Here is a 17943-nt window from a genome sequence, read left to right as displayed (position 1 = left end):
CCCGATGCGCACCCCCCCCCCCATTAATTTCCAAAGCGAAAGATATAGCTACAAACGACAGTTTCGGGACTGTAGAATGTCAAAATTTCAAGCTCGCTCGCTTCGCTCGCTCGAATGGTTATGCCATTCTCCTAATGTTGCTGCCAGTAATTGCCAGCAGTTGCGCCCGATGCGCCCCCATTAATTTCCAAAGCGAAAGATATAGCTACAAACGCCAATTTTGGGACTGTAGAATGTCAAAATTTTCAAGCTCGCTCGCTTCGCTCGCTCGCATTGAATGGTTATGACATTCTCCTAATGTTGCCGCCAGTAATTGCCAGCAGTTGCGCCCGATGCCCCCCCCCCCTTAATTTCCAAAGGAAAGATATAGCTACAAACGGCAGTTTGGGGACTGTAAAATGTCAAAATTTTCAAGCTCTCTCGCTCCGCTCGCTCGCATTTCATTGTTATGCAATTCTCCTGATGTTGCTGACAGTATACATTATTTGTCGTTTCATATATATTATATATATATATATATATGTGTGTGTGTGTGTGTGTGTGTGTGTATGTGTAACATATGTATGGTCTATCGTGAGCCCCCTCCAATATTTCCCCCCCCCCCCATCCAAAACTGCTTCCGGCGCGCCTATTTTGAACCATGTCCTTCTGCTCACCCCTAACAGAAAACGTCCCTGACAAGGATTTGAGAGATGTCGGTGTTTTCTGCCGCATGAGGGTGCTGCTTGCTCAAGAATGAGAGTGTAAACTCTAACTTTAAAACCTTTTCCTCGTTTTTGGGTACCTTTCCCTGCAATTCTTGAAAATTTGGAAAAAATGACGTGGATTTTTAAAGAATTACTGGAAATTGAGTTTGTCATTGCAGATTTTGTTGCCTATCATGTCTTGATCCTGTAACGCTATCATTTTGGTACAGGACGGCAGATTGTCATATTCTTCAAAGTCCCGTAGAACAAAAACAAGCTTATGAACCTTTTTTTTTTTTTTTTTTTTTTTTTTTTACATATTTGGACTTCGGATGGGTCAAAGTTACAGTATGGAAAGTTTGAAGAAAATGACATGGACTTCACATGGACTCACTGAGGAACGTCCTTGAGTGTTCTCAAAAATGATGAAAATCTGTTAGTGTTTCATTAAAGTTCATTTTTTCATTAATAATAGTGTTGTAATTGAATGTTAAAAACCCCGTTCAAAGGCATGATAACATTTGGGGTTTTTTGTGTGTGTTTGCGTGTGTGTGTTTTTATCCTCCTAAATATCATGACATCAAAGCTAATCAAAACTTTTTAATTCCTTAACTCAAGTGAGCCCTTTGCTAAGTAGTGTCTTTGAAATATCATTTGAGATGCAACTTCACTGAAGTGTTACCACAGGAAAGTGTGAAGCAAGTTTTCACCCTGCCATGTAAAATCCGGTTACAGCTCGTTATTCCGAAGGTTCGTTATTCCGAAGGCTCTTTATTCCGAAGGTTCGTAATATTCCGAAGGCTCTTTATTCCTAAGATTCGTTATTTCGAAGGTTCATTGTTCCGAATTTCATTTTCGGATTAACCAATCTTCGGAATAACGAACCTTCGGAATAACGCCACAAATTTTCGGATTAACGAACCCTTTTTTACTTTCGGATTAACGAACCTCTAGGTATAGGGAATTGCGTGTTTCGGATTAACGACCCTTCGGAATAACGACCCTTCGGAATAGCGAACCTTCGGAATAACGAACAGCACCCTAAAATCCTTTGTCAGAAGAACCAAGACATTAGTATCAACATTCGAATGCATCAAATTCTGTTCATAGATTTGTCACTCCCTGTCGATGGCTTTTGTATTAGCTCAATCCTCCCTGAAACATTTTTACTCCATCCATAAAGACTTTACCTTCAAGTGCTACATTTGTCCTGCTCTTCTTCAAGTCCATCACAGCATTTAAACAGACGAGATAAACATATATTGTGGCAGAAACACGCATCCAAAAGGGGAAGTAAATGAGGACCTTCGGGCCTAGCCTCAACACTGCGAGTCGATCAAATACGACATATGCAAAAATACTGCCGACCAGTGCAAACCGGTAGAGGGTGTACAACCAGATAGGTATTCGTGGCTGAAAAATAAATCATGAACATGTTTGATAACTGAAGCTGTGTTTTCAAAGAAACTGTTTAGATGATGTTGTACTGAACTGGTGATAACGAAATTTCAGACAAATTCTGGACTGTGAAATAAAAAAAAAAAATAAATAATCACGAAGCATTTTTGACAAAAAGACAAATAGACAATGGGTCATCTCAAATGTGAAGCTAGTTGCTGGTGTTACTCCTACCTTAGTCTAATCGCGCCGGGGACAATCTCGAGCATAAAATCAGTAACAATGTCAGCACATTGTATATTGAGACTTCAGATCATTTGTCCATTTTTTGGATCTGTTGGATTATACTACTAATGCAGCAAAAACACTTCGAGCACAGAATACTTTCAAGGCAAAACATTGGTGCCTCAATAGAAATGCATTTTATATAAATATGTAACTGGAATGTTGTTTTACACTATGTAAAGGTGAATTGAGCCTATTATATAATTAGTTTGAGATTACATTGCAAGGTTTGTATGAAAACACTTCCCATTGCAATCAACGCATCAGTACTGCCAAACACAAAAAGAAGCGAGACATGAATCTCTTTACTTTAAGACGAGTTAGGTGATACACATCTTGAAGGTGAAAGTTCAAAATCATAGCAATACTATTTATGGTTTAATATTAATTCAAAAGTAATGACACCCAGACATGTAAGCATACCTCAATCTCGACTCCCATTTTCTCGAAATATGATGTGCGGACTTGAAGTTATATTGAAATATGTTAATGAAGCCGAGTTCTGGGTTTGACTGACATAAGTCGCACGTTTCAAAGTGAGGCTGTTAATTGTAGTGATGGTTGTAACACTGAAAGTAATATTATCACAACTTCTACTACTATATACTACTACTGCTGTTCATAATAATGTTACTACTAATACTACGACTACTACTACTACTACCATTACTATACTACCTGTAATAATAATAACAATAATAATAATAATAATAATAATAATAACAATAAAAATAATGATAATGATAATAATAATAATAATAACAGTAATAATAATGAAAATAATTATTATTATCTTTATAACACCAATCATTATCAGAACGATTCCAGTGAAAAGATGCAACAAAATAAAACCATACCAGGTATTGCCTCGTGCACGTCTACTCCAACTGCTAATAATTATTTCAGCGTGGTCAGCGACGATTTTATGCAGTGCACATAGATAGGCATCCAATAACTAAATGTGACGTAGTAAGCATGTCAATAGGCAAAAATAATGCTTTCCAGTACCTATTTCTCGCATTATCATGAAGTTTAAGAGAACATGTTGTTTTGTATGTTTGTTTGTCTGTCTGTCTGTCTGTTTGTTTGTTTCTAATCTGCTGTAGAAAAGGTAACTAGTGCAGGGAACATAAAGATATTTGAAACTGAATCTCTTCCTTTAAATTTCTTCCTTTCTTCAGATTCAAAGTAAAACATAGAATACCCGCATTGATAATTTTTTTTCGATTGATGGTTGCCATACATGTAACTGAAAAAGTGCCGTTTACTGCAGGCTCAGGCCCGGTGCCTTATCAACTGAGACAGTGCGATGTGTACATAATCGTTTTGAACAATGAAACAATTCATAAAAGCCACCATTGCCTTTATTCGCCTAATTTACGCACCATTTTGTATCAGTATAATCAAAGACACACAACGCTCATGTCATATTCATGGTTTGAACAAAGAAACAAACACATTTTCTCTGAAAGAGACGGGATGTCGGTCTAAACACCCCCACCCCATACTCACGTGCTTTGAGGACGCGTCTTCGAGTCGTCTGCAACAAAGTTTGAAGGGTGCCCTTTTAATGGAATACCGATTTCTGCTCTCATCTTCACTATTCATGGTCGTCTGCAAGTCAGAAACTGGACAACAGGAACAGAGATTGTATAAATTCTATTACTGTAAAACCCGAGATGCTTGTACTTAAAAAAAAAAATAAAAAAAATCTAAAAACTACGTACTCCTGAGCCTATCACGAAACTGTTATGCAGACATGGCAGAAATGGTTGATTCGAGAAACACGACGCCAATAGTATAAACACGATTATTCGAAGGAGGAAGAATAACAATTAAAAAAAAAAACACACACAAATAATCTAATGAATAACACAGAAACATAGAACGACACCTCTTTCTGGTACGAATTCCTGATCGCGTTTCTGCCGAAGCTTTCTCACAAGGAGAAATAAGATTAATACGGCAGCTGGTATACCAATGTAGAGTCCAATGATGAGACCGATATTATCTGAAATTTTATAAAGACACAGTAAGATAGCGTTATTCACTCATTACATAGGTAAGAAGGCGTTAAGCAATATCTCGCTAATTTTACAATATCAACACATTTGCGTAGTGCCAAAAACGTAGTTGACCACACGTGTAAACCGATCTACACAGAAAACGTTGTTACTGCCCCTTGACTCTACTCAACGAAATTCATTAACGCTTTTTTAAACATGTGCTTTTAATAGCAAAATACGCTTTCATATATGAGTTCGTGGTCAAGCAATTACATTACTCAAAGCTGCCCACTCATATTATGATAGACTTCCCCGTGACAAATCAGATTCAAAACATTTGTTGAAGTATTGTTACTTTTTCGGTGTATATACCTTCTATTCTTAATTTTGACTCGTTATTATTCTCAAAAAACAAAACAAAATTGAAAACTTTTCACAGAACCTGATATAGGCAGAAGAGTGATTTCTTTGGTCGACGTTCCATTCACCGCGTCACCGATAGCTACGCAAGCGAAGGTTTCCTCTGTCTCGTGACTGACTGAAACATTGATTTTTTCGAACCTCTCGTATGTGTTGTCAGATAGTGTTGTCTGTAGAGAATGCACGGATTGTAGTCTCTCTCCGGACTCATCAGTCCACATCACAGAAATGTCAGGCTTGAATCCACTCACGACACATGTAAGTATAATGGAAGTAGCGTCGAATTGTGGTCGGTACCTACATCGGTTTTGACTGGACTGGCTCCTATTGACGCATTCCTCGATTATATGTCTTGATGCCCTCGCTGGAGAACCAAGAAATTCATAAGATGGCATACACTTCATATTGAATATATATATATATATATATATATATATATATATATATGAATTATATAGGCCTATATAGATATGGACTATTATATATACATATATATGTATATATAACATATGTGACCATGCACCACAAAACAAACAGAAAGTAGCCAGACACGAAATTTTAGTTAAGACCATAATAAATACTAAAAGACTTTAAGCAGGCTTTAAGCTTTGAAATGATGTATAACTCAAATCAAATAGATTTCCCTAACCTATCTAAGTATTGGAGAGAAGGTACAAACTCAGGAAAAGTGTGAACTGAGAAAAGAGGCTCTGAAGTACAGAGTCTATTCAAGCGCTTAATCTTTACCAAGCCGTGCTGGCTGTGCGATGAATGGGACAAAAATAGGATGTAAACCACTGGAGTAACAACAATGAAGGGATTATCAAATCAAGTTGAAATTAAACATGCCTTATTAACACACTCTGTCCTTAATCAACGCCAACTTTGAAAGCAGTAGCATCATCCTTTCAAAATTTAAAGAAGTTGAAAGTGGAGAGTTTGTACAAGGTCTTTAAGAAACACATGAAAAGAGGACTCTAAAGGCACACTAAATCAAACTATTCTGCCCCCAAAAAAAATGTTTGAGAGAAACTGCTAGAAAACATACTTTCCTGCCCATTTTATGATTCCAAATTTTAGCATAATGTAGAGGAAGACTTACTCCTCTAGATAATGTGAAAGAGTCAAGATCGGCTTGGTTGACCTATTTCACCCATTTAGAGTCCTCACACAAAATCAGTGTGTGCGACTTTTTGTTTCCATTGCAACTGATTGACAAATTGCCCTACATCGACGTAAATAAGCACTGAATTGATCAGTGTTTTAGTAGTAGCCATGATAAAAAAATCATGGGCGTACATACTCGAGCAGGATTCGAACCTACGACCTCCTGATCACCGGACAGGCGTCATCTCCACTAGACCACCGAGCTTTCGCCCGACAGCAAGTGTTGGTTCCAATCCTTATAGCAGGCAGCGGGTACTGCTTTGTTATTCAAATTCATGAAAATTCTTCCGTCGTGATGTTTTCATTGCAACTGATTGACAAATTGCCCTACATCGACGTAAATAAAAACATCACGACGGAAGAATTTTCATGAATTTGAATAACAAAGCAGTACCCGCTGCCTGCTATAAGGATTGGAACCAACACTTGCTGTCGGGCGAAAGCTCGGTGGTCTAGTGGAGATGACGCCTGTCCGGTGATCAGGAGGTCGTAGGTTCGAATCCTGCTCGAGTAAGTACGCCCATGATTTTTTCATCATGGCTACTACTAAAACACTGATCAATTCAGTGGTTATTTACGTCGATGTAGGGCAATTTGTCAATCAGTTGCAATGAAAACATCACGACGGAAGAATTTTCATGAATTTGAATAACAAAGCAGTACCCGCTGCCTGCTATAAGGATTGGAACCAACACTTGCTGTCGGGCGAAAGCTCGGTGGTCTAGTGGAGATGACGCCTGTCCGGTGATCAGGAGGTCGTAGGTTCGAATCCTGCTCGAGTATGTACGCCCATGATTTTTTTATCATGGCTACTACTAAAACACTGATCAATTCAGTGCTTATTTACGTCGATGTAGGGCAATTTGTCAATCAGTTGCAATGAAAACATCACGACGGAAGAATTTTCATGAATTTGACTTTTTGTTTGTTTTTTAATGCACGGTCACATATATAATATATAAATATATATATATATATATATATATATATATATATATATATATATATATGTATATATATATATATATATATACATATATATATATATATATATATATACATATATATATATATACATATATATAAGAGTTTGTTCGCAAAAACCGATAAGTCCACATTTGCCAAATGAAGGTATTTGCGATAAAAGGTCAAGAAAAATAAAGAGAATAATAATTTTTTCTTTGCTTCTTTTAACCATAACTTCAAAAATGGACTTATCAGTGTTTGCGAACAAACTCTTCATATATATACAGTTATATAAAAACTTCGGTAGGGTTTAGCTTTTGTACAAATACGGCTAGAATATGAATAAAGCATATGACGTCTGTGTAGTACCCATATCTCATGTCATGACCTTCATAGCTTCTTATTTTTCATACTTGCAAAATTCCATTTCTGTCTCTACCATCTTCTTAAAAGTTTTATGATTATGATGTAATCGTCTATTATTGGTTTAATGTATCTCGTGATGTTGGTCAATGAATGTCCATCCATGCTTTAACGATTATATTGTATTTTATGCTTTAGGCTACAACACCCTCGTGTAAATACACGCGTTGTATCTAAAAACAACATATAACACATTATTTTACTCTTGCCAAGGAAAGCTATTGCATAGTGGCAATGATGGCTTTCGCGAGCAAAGACATTCCTCCTTTGCAGAACTGAGGATATTAAATGCAACTTATAATCAATAGTATCAAAATTATTCTTGTTGATATACCTATGTCTCGTTTACGTAGTGAACAGTGAATATTGTTTGTGTATTTCAAGTCACTGTTTTAGCTGAATAAAGACTTCCCTCTGTTCATTAACAGACGGAAATCTACAGACAAACTATTGATTCCTTTAGTTGACCCTTCCACCCACTACGAGAGCTTTGATTTCATCATTTTTTTTTTGACTAGTCAATGCAAAGCGATGAAATAAAACAACCCCCACCTCCTCAGAGAAAAGTATTGTCACTTACAGTTTACTGTCAAGTGTACAGAATTTTCTAAATTCTCGAAATTCTTCAGAAGCACGCGACAAACGTAAGAACCTCTATCTGCCAACTTCAAGTCGGTGATGGTGAGGCTGAAGTTCTTGTGGAATTTAAATCCATCCTCCAAGCTCTCAAAGTACCCATCTCTAAATTCAGCTTTGGGAGCCGGCTGAGTTAAGATACTCTCCTTGACCCAGGCGACAGCTGCAGGCTCCCCTTGGAAGTGACATGGCAGTCGAATATCTTCCCCTTTCCATCCCTGAACTCTGGAGACAGTGTCTACAACTAAAAATACAACAAAGATAATTGGTGTATTAGCAAGTGTCTTGATCCGCTCATTACGAAACTTCGATTGTTTCCTGAAAGAAGAAGCTACAAAATGAAGATTCTGAACTGATGTTGCACCGAGTCTGCCATAAAACTTTTCCCCAAATCCAGTGAGGTGGTCAGTTAAATACGTTTAGCGATAATAATTATTCTTATAGTCTGGGTGCCAAAACCAGACTTTGGGCCTAACCTTGTTTCACCGCCCGCCCGATGATTGTTGGTCTTACCCTATTTCTAAAGTGCCGAATCTGAATTTAAGTGGTACACATTCTGGATGGTTTTTATAGACATTCAAGATGGCCTCAAATATGACCTCCAAAATCTGATTTTATTATCTTCTCACAAATGGTGAAAAATTGAAAACAAAATAAATTATGTAATTTGACCTTTTTCGTTGGTTCTGAATCCTGTTCTGGATGATGAAACATGTGCAATCTTTAGGACATTAAGTTATTCAATGTGGCCACCAAAAACTGCCTTCTCTGTGATGAAATATTAGACACACCTGATAGTTTCACCCAAATTCATTGGAACTGAATCCCAATCTGGATGACGTAACTCTTGCGCCTCCGACAGTTTTGAGATATTGAGCATGGAGGGGAAAATGATTTTTTTTTTTATATATCAAATATATGTATATCTCCTTACAGATGATGAAAGATAGACAATGGATTGATGGTTTAACCCATTTTTTCGGGATGCCGAATCCGAACCTGGTTAAAGCAAATCTGACATCATTAGAGTTTAGAAGTATCGAAGATGGCGGACACAAAATTGGTATTCCAATACAAGTACTTCGTTATTAAAGGCGAATAGATTGAAACGAAATCGATGGTTTAATTCTATTCCGAGGGTGCTGAATCGGAATCTGGTTGATGCCACTCTTGCATCCTTCAGGGTTTTCATAATATCACGGCCCTGGAAAGGTCCACATTGATTTGACCCGTTCCTTTAGGCCCCGTCGCACCAGGGTGAATGCTGAAGAACCGCCCAACGAATTTGAATATCTTAATTTTTGCATCTTCTGCTGTAATGCTAGAAAAGTTGGTGTAACATATTTGACGTTATTTGAATTCATAAGCTTTAAGTTTTGCAAAGAAACACTGGATATTTTTTGACATGTCCAAAATCCAGCGTACTTTCAATCAGGTTTTTTACCTGCTTTCTCTCAGACTTGTCCGCTTCCCTTATGGGACAAAGACAGTGTTACCACACTGTGTTCACATCGTAAACTATGTGTAAAATGTGTGAAAATTATGTTGCACAGTGTTGTCGCAGTATGAACTAACAAACTATGTGGTTCACCACATACAATTTACATTGTCACACACAGTTACCACAGCTTAACACATAATGGTCATAGGGTAAAAAATCATGCTGCATTATGTGGGCATGGTGTGTTCATAGAGTTGTCTTAGTAAGAGTTTTCAGACTATGTGTTTAACCACATACTTATCATATGTGACATGCAGTTACCACATAATAAACACAGTGTGTCACATATTGCAGTCTATGGGAATAGTGCCTCCACAGAGATGTCACAGTGTGAAACAATGGACTATGTTGTTTATCTCCTACTGATCACATTATAGGAATATACAGTTACCACAGCTACCACATAATAGTCACAGTGTGCTACATATTATGTCAGTCTGTGGGGAAGATGTGTTCACGTAAGGGCACAGCGGGGGCATCCCACGAGACCGACACCAACGAGTCATGCGGTCCACGAGACCGACATCAATAATAGGTCCATGAGTCATACAGCCCACGAGTTATACGGCTCAGGGGTCATACAGCCCATGAGTTCGACACTACGCACAAAAGGCTCATGAGACCGACACTAAGCAAACATAGCCCACGAGACCGACACTAAGCAATAAAGGCTCATGAGACCGACACTAAGCAAAGAAAGCCCACGAGACCGACAGTAGGCAAAAAAGGCCTATGAGACCGAAACTAAGCAATAAAGGCTCACGAGACCGACACTAAGCAAAGAAAGCCCACGAGACCGACAGTAGGCAAAGAAGGCCCACGAGACCGACAGGATAAACAGCGCCATCTACATGTCAATCACCTGTACAGGGTGTTCCATGAACTGAAAAATAACATATTGGCGGGTGTAATGTCGTAACGCTATCAATATTGAAAGATGTTGACCATCTACATAATTATGACCGTCATCAAATATGTATTTCTACATACTTCTGGGGAGGGGGAAGGTGTGTCACGGAGCGACATTGTTATCAAGTAGAAAAACTGAATTGTATTCTTCATGCCCCTACCCCCCCCCCAAAAAAAAAAATAGAAGAATTAGTATTCTTAAAGCCCCCAAAAGAGACCAAAAAAAGCACATATGAATTTAAAAGAGGACAATAACGATGTATGGATTAATTTTAGAGCTTTGATAATGCCATCGTGCTATTTCTAATAGGCTTTCCCAGTTTTTAGCTAGAAGATGGACAAGAAATAAATTTTACCTCTTCTCTTTCCCGATTCACTAGTTACTTATTCTATTTTAGATATTCTACCCTCCTGCGTTTTGCAGTAAGATGTATTTGTAATTTTCTCTGTAACTATAATGCAATTCTACTGATTAAAAAGCTTTACATCGCAGGGATTCAGCTCAATTTTGTTGCTTGTGTTATGCTCCTCCGAACAGTACATTTTATAGTGAAATACAATAGCTGTTTTCATGAATGCATCTGTTTTTTTTTTCCGAATTCCTACCGCTACCTTAATAGACGATTACGTTATTTTTCTATTTTTTATCAATACTGAATCAACACCCTCGCAGGTTTATTGTGGAAAGATCTGTTACACACTTTTACTGTACTTTGTTCATTTTTTTTTTCACAAACACACACCCATGCAAACACAATTAAAGATCCTGATCATTTCAGGGGGGGGGGGGGGGGGGCAACCGATGGGGCAACACCCTGCCGGAGATGGCAACTCTTCTTTTCCATCTCTCATATCTTCCTATGCTATTATCAGGACACCCTATACAATTTATTGGTCTATAGGTGGCGCTGTTCATCCTGTCGGTCTCGTGGGCCTTCTTTGCTTAGTGTCGGTCTGGTGAACCTCTTTTGCGTAATGTCGGTCTCGTGAGCCTTGTATGCGTAGCGTCGGTCTCGTGGACCTTTTAAGTGTAGTGTCGGTCTCGTGGGCTTTGTTTGCTTATTGTCGGTCTCATGAGCCTTTTGTGCGTAGTGTCAGTCTCGTGAGCCGTATAACTCATGGGCTTATTTTACTTGATGTCGAACTCGTGGGCTTTATTTACTCAGTGTCGAACTCGTGGGCTGTATAACTGGCGGGCTGTATGACTTGTGAGCTGTATGACTCGTGGAATGTATGACTTGTGAGCTGTATAACTTGTGGGCTGTATGACTCGTGGGTGTCGGTCTCGTGACGCGCACCCGGCACAGCGTGTATTTAAAACTTTGTGGCTTACCACATACTAATTTCATAGCAATCATTGTTACCGCAGCTTACCATTTAACGACAACAGTGTGTCGGTTCTAGGAACAGTACCCCCTGGAAAACCACCCTCCGGATAACTACCACCCGGATAATTACCCCCCAGGAAAATTCCCCCCTAGGGCAACTACCCCCGGACAGCTACCCTCCAAGGGCAATTACCCTCCAGGGTAATTGCCCCCTAGGACAACTACCCCCCGGACAACTACCCTCCTAGGGCAATCACCCTCCAGGGCTATTCCCCCTTAGGAAAACTACCCCCTGGATAAGTACCCCTCGGATAACTACCCCTGGATAACTACCCCCTCGGATAACTACCCCCTGGATAACTACCCCCCGGAGAACTACCCCCTGGGTAACTACCCCTCGGAGAACTACCCTCTGGGTAACTACCCCCCGGAGTACTACCCCCTGGGTAACTACCCCCCGGAGAACTACCCCCTGGGTAACTACCCCCCGGATAACTACCCCCCGGATAACTACCCCCTGGATAACTACCCCCGGATAACTACCCCCGGATAATTACCCCCCGGATAATTACCCCCTGGATAATTACCCTCCGGATAACTACCCCCAGATGATTACCACCAGTATAATTATAACCAGGTCAACTACCCCTTCCTCCGATAACTAGACCCCATATAACTTCCACCCGATAACTACCCCCTCCGATAACTTCCCGTGGATGATTACCCCGGATAAGTAGGCCTATAACTCCCCCTCCCCTATATAACTATCAAAAGGAAAATTACCCCCAGGACAGTGCACCAATCAATTACCCCCTGGATAACTACATCCCGGGTCATTGCCCCCCCCCCCCCCAACTTTTACTTTTAATAAAAAGAATATTATTACTACAGGAAACGAAGTTCTTTGTATCATTTGCCAGGAATCACGGAGATGCCATACTGATACTTCATCTTATGACAACAACATCTTAAGGATTTACGATATGTATCGTTTGCATTTAGGACGATTTATGTACAAGCTTAATTCCTCCCTTCTGTATTTTGACTCTATGCTCATCAAAAACGAAACTGTCCCTGCATATCCTACCGGGTAATCCAGTAAATGTCAATGCCTTTAACCAAAACTATTTTCGCTAAATCTGTATTTTCTTTTACTGTTCCGAAATTTCGGATTTCTCTTGATAGTAGTATAAAAGAAGTTTAAAGTTTGAATGCCTTTACCATTGAACTAAAGACATTTTGAAGAAATGCTACACTTCACTTTTAGCATTTTTTTAAAACCACAATCGTCTATCGTTTACCACAACTCCATGTAACACTTCTTTATTTTGAGGAGCTTATATCTCATGCCTCACGTGCCCTGGTTTTGACCCATCATCTTCCTCTTCCCTCTCGCTTTTCTCTGCCCATGTACCGTGAAGGTAGTCTATTCCTGTCATTCATTACTCACCTTTCCTCTTTCTCTCATTACAAGGGATTTATCTCGTGTGTGTTCATGTGCAGTGCACTCCCGTTAGGACGAAATGCCCAGGACCGACAGTTGTTTGTTTGTTTTGTTTGGTTTGGTTTTTTTTTTTTCGTTTTAGCGAAATATCGTTATGATAATATGCAATGTATAACGAAAAGAAGGAAACCACGCATAAAAATAAATTTCTGTTTGTTGAATCCTCATCATACGCTGGAAAGCTATGTGAAATAGGAGAGCACCTTTTTAATTTCGTTTAAATATTACATTTTAAAAAGAGCATAAAGTTGTTTGTGTTGTCACACATGTGTAGAAAATGACGGTGTAGGATTTGGTTGCAGTTCGAACTGTTCGATATTCCAAAGGTTTTTTTTTTTTCTTTTTTTTTTACTTAACTACGTTACTCCGAAGGCTCCTTATTCCGAAGTTTTGCCATTCCCGGGATTCCGATGGTTTGTTTATCTGAAGGTTCGCATTTCCGAAGAATCATTATTCCGAAAGTTCATAATTTAAGTTAAAATAATATATTGTTCATTTTCCGAAGGTTCGTTGATCTGAAAATGAAATGAGGTTCGTCATTCTGAAGGTTAACTATAAATCAAAAAAAAAAATGAGAAAGGTTCACTATTCAGAAAGTTCGTTGTTCCGAAGGCTTTTTCATCCGAAATGAAATAAGGTTCGTTATTCCGAAGAAAGTTTGTTAATGAAAAAAAAAAATTAGACAGGTTAGTTATTTCGAAGATTTATTTATCTTAAGACGATTATAAGGATTGCAATTCTTAAGTTTTGTTACTGAACTCACCTTTTTCCACCATGGATTAACGATTCTTTTTGTAATGTTCCGATTAACGAACGTTTTGAATTCCTATCATTTTCGGAGTAACGAACCGTATAAGAATAAGAATAAGAACCATATTTTATCATGGGATTAACGAACCTTTGGAATAACGCCAAAATGTGCTTAATATTTCATTTCCGAAATATTACGGACATTTAGTTGTATCAAAATCTGTGTGTTTTGTATCAAAGGACTTCGGAACAATGAAACAAACCTTATCTGAATTCAGATTATTGTATTACAATAACGCAAGTTCCCCTCGGAAACTGTGCGTGATACACGGAGTGAACATACAATAATGTGAAGCGTTCGCTCATGCATGCAGAGACGGTATAAAAATGCTTGTTCCGCTACACATTTTCGAATGCGACCCGCATTTCGTTGTAAAGGAGCACATTTCTTTTGTTTTTCTTTGTCAGTGGCGCTCGAAAATTTTGTTATAACCGTCTTCGTTATAAGCGAATTTTGTACCATAGACTTTAATGGCGATAATTGTGGGACCAGAAGTTTTGCTTCGTTATAACGAAATTTCGTTATAACCGTGTTCGTTGTAACGGGAGTTCACTGTATCTTCATTTGTGTACTTCGTCTCTGTCTTAATTTGCTTTCTTTGCATTGTTTCATCAATTTTGTAACTATTTTACTGTTATACCGTTAACGCTCATTTCAGAATTGCCCTACTGCATCATTGGGCATTAACAACTAGTACTTATCAAGGATGTGGGAAGAGATTGTCACCTCCTTGGTATGGTCACCGCGGAGCATTACCTCCCTTGACAATTACTCCTTATTAGAATTAGGCTCCAACCAATCACCCCTCTTACAGTATCTCTCCCCCAGAAAATTACGTCTCTCATTTTTATTTTCGAACAACGTTTGCTATTTGAATTGGAAAAAAACAAACCAACATTTTTTCCTATCGTCTGGTTTTAGTCGAGTCCTAACTTCAGGTTTTAAACATCTTTTGGGTGAGATAATTAGAAACCCCTTACGAAATATTAAAGAGCATGTTATTCCAAGAAGGTTTCAAATTTTTGTGAAAAAAAAATACTCTTGAAATGGCCGGGATAAAACAGAGCAGCCCTATAATGCAAAAAGGATTCTGTCAACTACAACCCTCTATAGATCTGTTCAAAAAGAGGGTGCAGGGCAAAAGACTTCGTTAACAACTAGGGGTGTTTTGAAAAAAAAAAAAAGAAAGAAAAGAAATACCGTTAAACTCGTAATATTTTACTCTTTCTAATCAGACTAACTTATATTTGAATTTGATTTCAGTGTCGAGAAGATTTAATTTGAAAACTAGCACAATTCTACTTGTATGTAAAACAAGCTGTAATTTTACTCTCATGACAGATTAGGGCACCGTTTGATAAAAGTTGCCAGTTATGACATCTTGTTAGTCTCTAATAATTTCAATAAAACCATGGGTTCTGCTTGATTGATAAGCTCGAGTCACTGACTTGTTACCATGGACCTGCTTTGATCGACCTACAACGATTGGTAATTGTGTGGAACTGACAGCTTATCAGGACTGATAACTTTTATAAAACCGTGCCCGGATCCTATCAGAAATTATGGCTTTAATCGAAGGGTCCCTCGCTAATGTTAAGGGAATATGAATTGCAGTGCAATCAACTCTCCTTTTCTTATGTTTATCGTCTAATGTGTTATAACGGTAGAAAATGACAAGCCAAAAGAGTAAATGATGACAGTGTAAGAGAAAGGTGCATCTTCTGATATGGTGTTATGAACTTATGGAAGAATTACAACGGGTGGTAACTTTCGGGGGCGGGGGGGGGGGGGTGGTTCGGGGTATGGTTAAGGGGGGAGGGTAGTAATCCGGGTGGTAGTTATCCTGGGGGTAGTTATCCGGGGAGTAATTATCCGGGTGGTAGTTATCCGGGGGGTAGTTATCCGGGGGGGTAGTTATCCGGGGGTAGTTATCCGGGGGGTAGTTATCCGGGGAGTTGTTATCCGGGTGGTAGTTATCCAGGGGGTAGTTATCCGAGGGGTAGTTACCCAGGGGGTAGTTATCCGGGGGGTAGTTATCCAGGGGGTAGTTATCCGGGGGGAAGTTATCCAGGGGGTAGCTATCCGGGTGGTAGTTATCTGGGGGGTAGTTATCCGGGGGCTAGTCATCCAGGGGGTAGTTACCAAGGGGGTAATTATCTGGGGGGTAGATGTCCTAGGGGTAATTGCCATTGGGGGTAGTTGCCCTAGGAGGGTAGATGACCGGGTGGTAGTTGTCTTAGGGGGTAATGGCCCTGGAGGGTGATTGCCCTAGGAGGGTAGTTGTCCGGGGGTAGTTGCCCTAAGGGGGAATAGACCTGGTGGGTAATTATCCGGGTGGTAGTTATCCGGAGGGTGGTTGCCCAGGGGGTAAGTGCCCGGATACGAAAAACTACATTATGTCACATATTCCAGTATGTGGGAATATTGTGTCCGCCGAATTGTCATAGCGTGAAATTCTAGATTATGTGGATTCTCACCCAAAAGTCACACAGTGACTCGTTATGTACCACAGCTTACCACAAAATAACCACAGAACGTGTCACATGCAAATAATTGCAGCATGTTGGAATGTAGTGTTGCAGATTTGTCACATTAGACCGACCCATAAGTTAATGGGTGAGGGTACGTCATTAAAAAAACACACCAAATAAAAAAACCCAAATAATTATGATATTACCGGGGAAAATACATTTACAATTTAGATGGGAAACGGGATATTCCTGTGGTATTTTGGGACATAACACAGGACAATAACACACAGCAGTACCACACAGTTGAGTACCGCACAGCAAAATCACATAGTATCGCACAGCATTGCCACACTGCAATACCACACAGAAGTACGAAACAACGAAACCAGAGAAAATACAACAGAAAGTACCACAGGAAAATACCACAGCCGGATATTAATGTGGTATTTTGTCATATATACCACATGACTACCACAGGACAATACCAAAACAGCAGTACCGCACATCGTACCACACAGCAAAACCACATGGTATATCGCGCAGCAGTACCACATAGCAATACCATGTACACAGCAATACTACAAGGCAAAAACGCACAAAATACAATAGAAAGTACCGCAGAAAAATACCGCAGGATATTCTTGTGTTTATTTTTTCTTGGCATGAATTGATCGATGAGTTATGCTGTCAATTATAACAATTGATTTAAGCGGCACATAACCTGTCCTATACTCCTACAATATTACCTATTAACATGATAAGTGGGAATGGTGAGGTACATCGTGTGATACTTCGTGTTTTATTTCTGTGTTATTGCTGTAATATTCCTGTTGCACACATTTTCACATAGCTCATGAATATTCATAAAAAGAAATCTAAATTTTAGTAAATCCATAAAAGACTTCTGAATTCTAAAGATTTATGATGGGACTTACTTTGAATTTTATCAAAAATTGTCTAATAAAGTTATATTATTCCCAATGTCATATTATATTTTGTTATGAAAATTTAATTTCCTATCTCGATAACAAAGTGTTTCTTAACCATACCTTAATGCATTACGAATAGGTGGCCTATATATATTTACTGATACACTCGATGACTAACTAGGAATAGGACGAATATATAGATCTATATAGGACTAGAGTGGCACTAGTCCATAATATATGAGACTGTTGTTGAGGTTATATCTTAGGAGTAGGACAGATTATTAAGTAGGGTCACGTTTTTCCTGAAATCCTTCACTCGCTTATCAGGTAAATTCTTGGATGTATGACCATTGATTGTTCCAGTTTATATTTTTGTTTTGTTTTTTCCCGACTGTGGTTCATAACAAAGAGTGAAAGACTGTGGTGATAACACAGTGTGAGACTGTGAGAGAACCTGGTAAATAACACAGTTTTGAGAGACTGTGGTAAATAACACAGTATGG

At 38.9% G+C, this 17943-nt stretch overlaps 1 protein-coding gene across 1 annotated transcript in view; it reads right to left on the bottom strand.

Moving 5' to 3' along the window:
* LOC140245711 (uncharacterized) overlaps positions 1 to 17943 on the bottom strand; it is a 56756-nt gene that overhangs the window by 19045 nt on the left and 19768 nt on the right. Inside the window, exons 2-5 of the mRNA XM_072325248.1 lie at positions 8004 to 8231; positions 4806 to 5159; positions 4264 to 4380; positions 2961 to 2968 (exon numbers count right to left, since the gene is read on the bottom strand). Of these exons, the coding sequence (XP_072181349.1) occupies positions 2961 to 2968; positions 4264 to 4380; positions 4806 to 5159; positions 8004 to 8231 (707 nt within the window). The remainder of the gene's footprint in view (positions 1 to 2960; positions 2969 to 4263; positions 4381 to 4805; positions 5160 to 8003; positions 8232 to 17943) is intronic.

Source organism: Diadema setosum, unplaced genomic scaffold (assembly GCF_964275005.1).
Source record: "Diadema setosum unplaced genomic scaffold, eeDiaSeto1 scaffold_24, whole genome shotgun sequence".
NCBI lineage: Eukaryota > Metazoa > Echinodermata > Echinoidea > Diadematoida > Diadematidae > Diadema > Diadema setosum.
The sequence above is the reverse complement of the archived record's forward strand: the minus strand, read 5'-3'. Positions and strand labels throughout refer to the sequence as shown.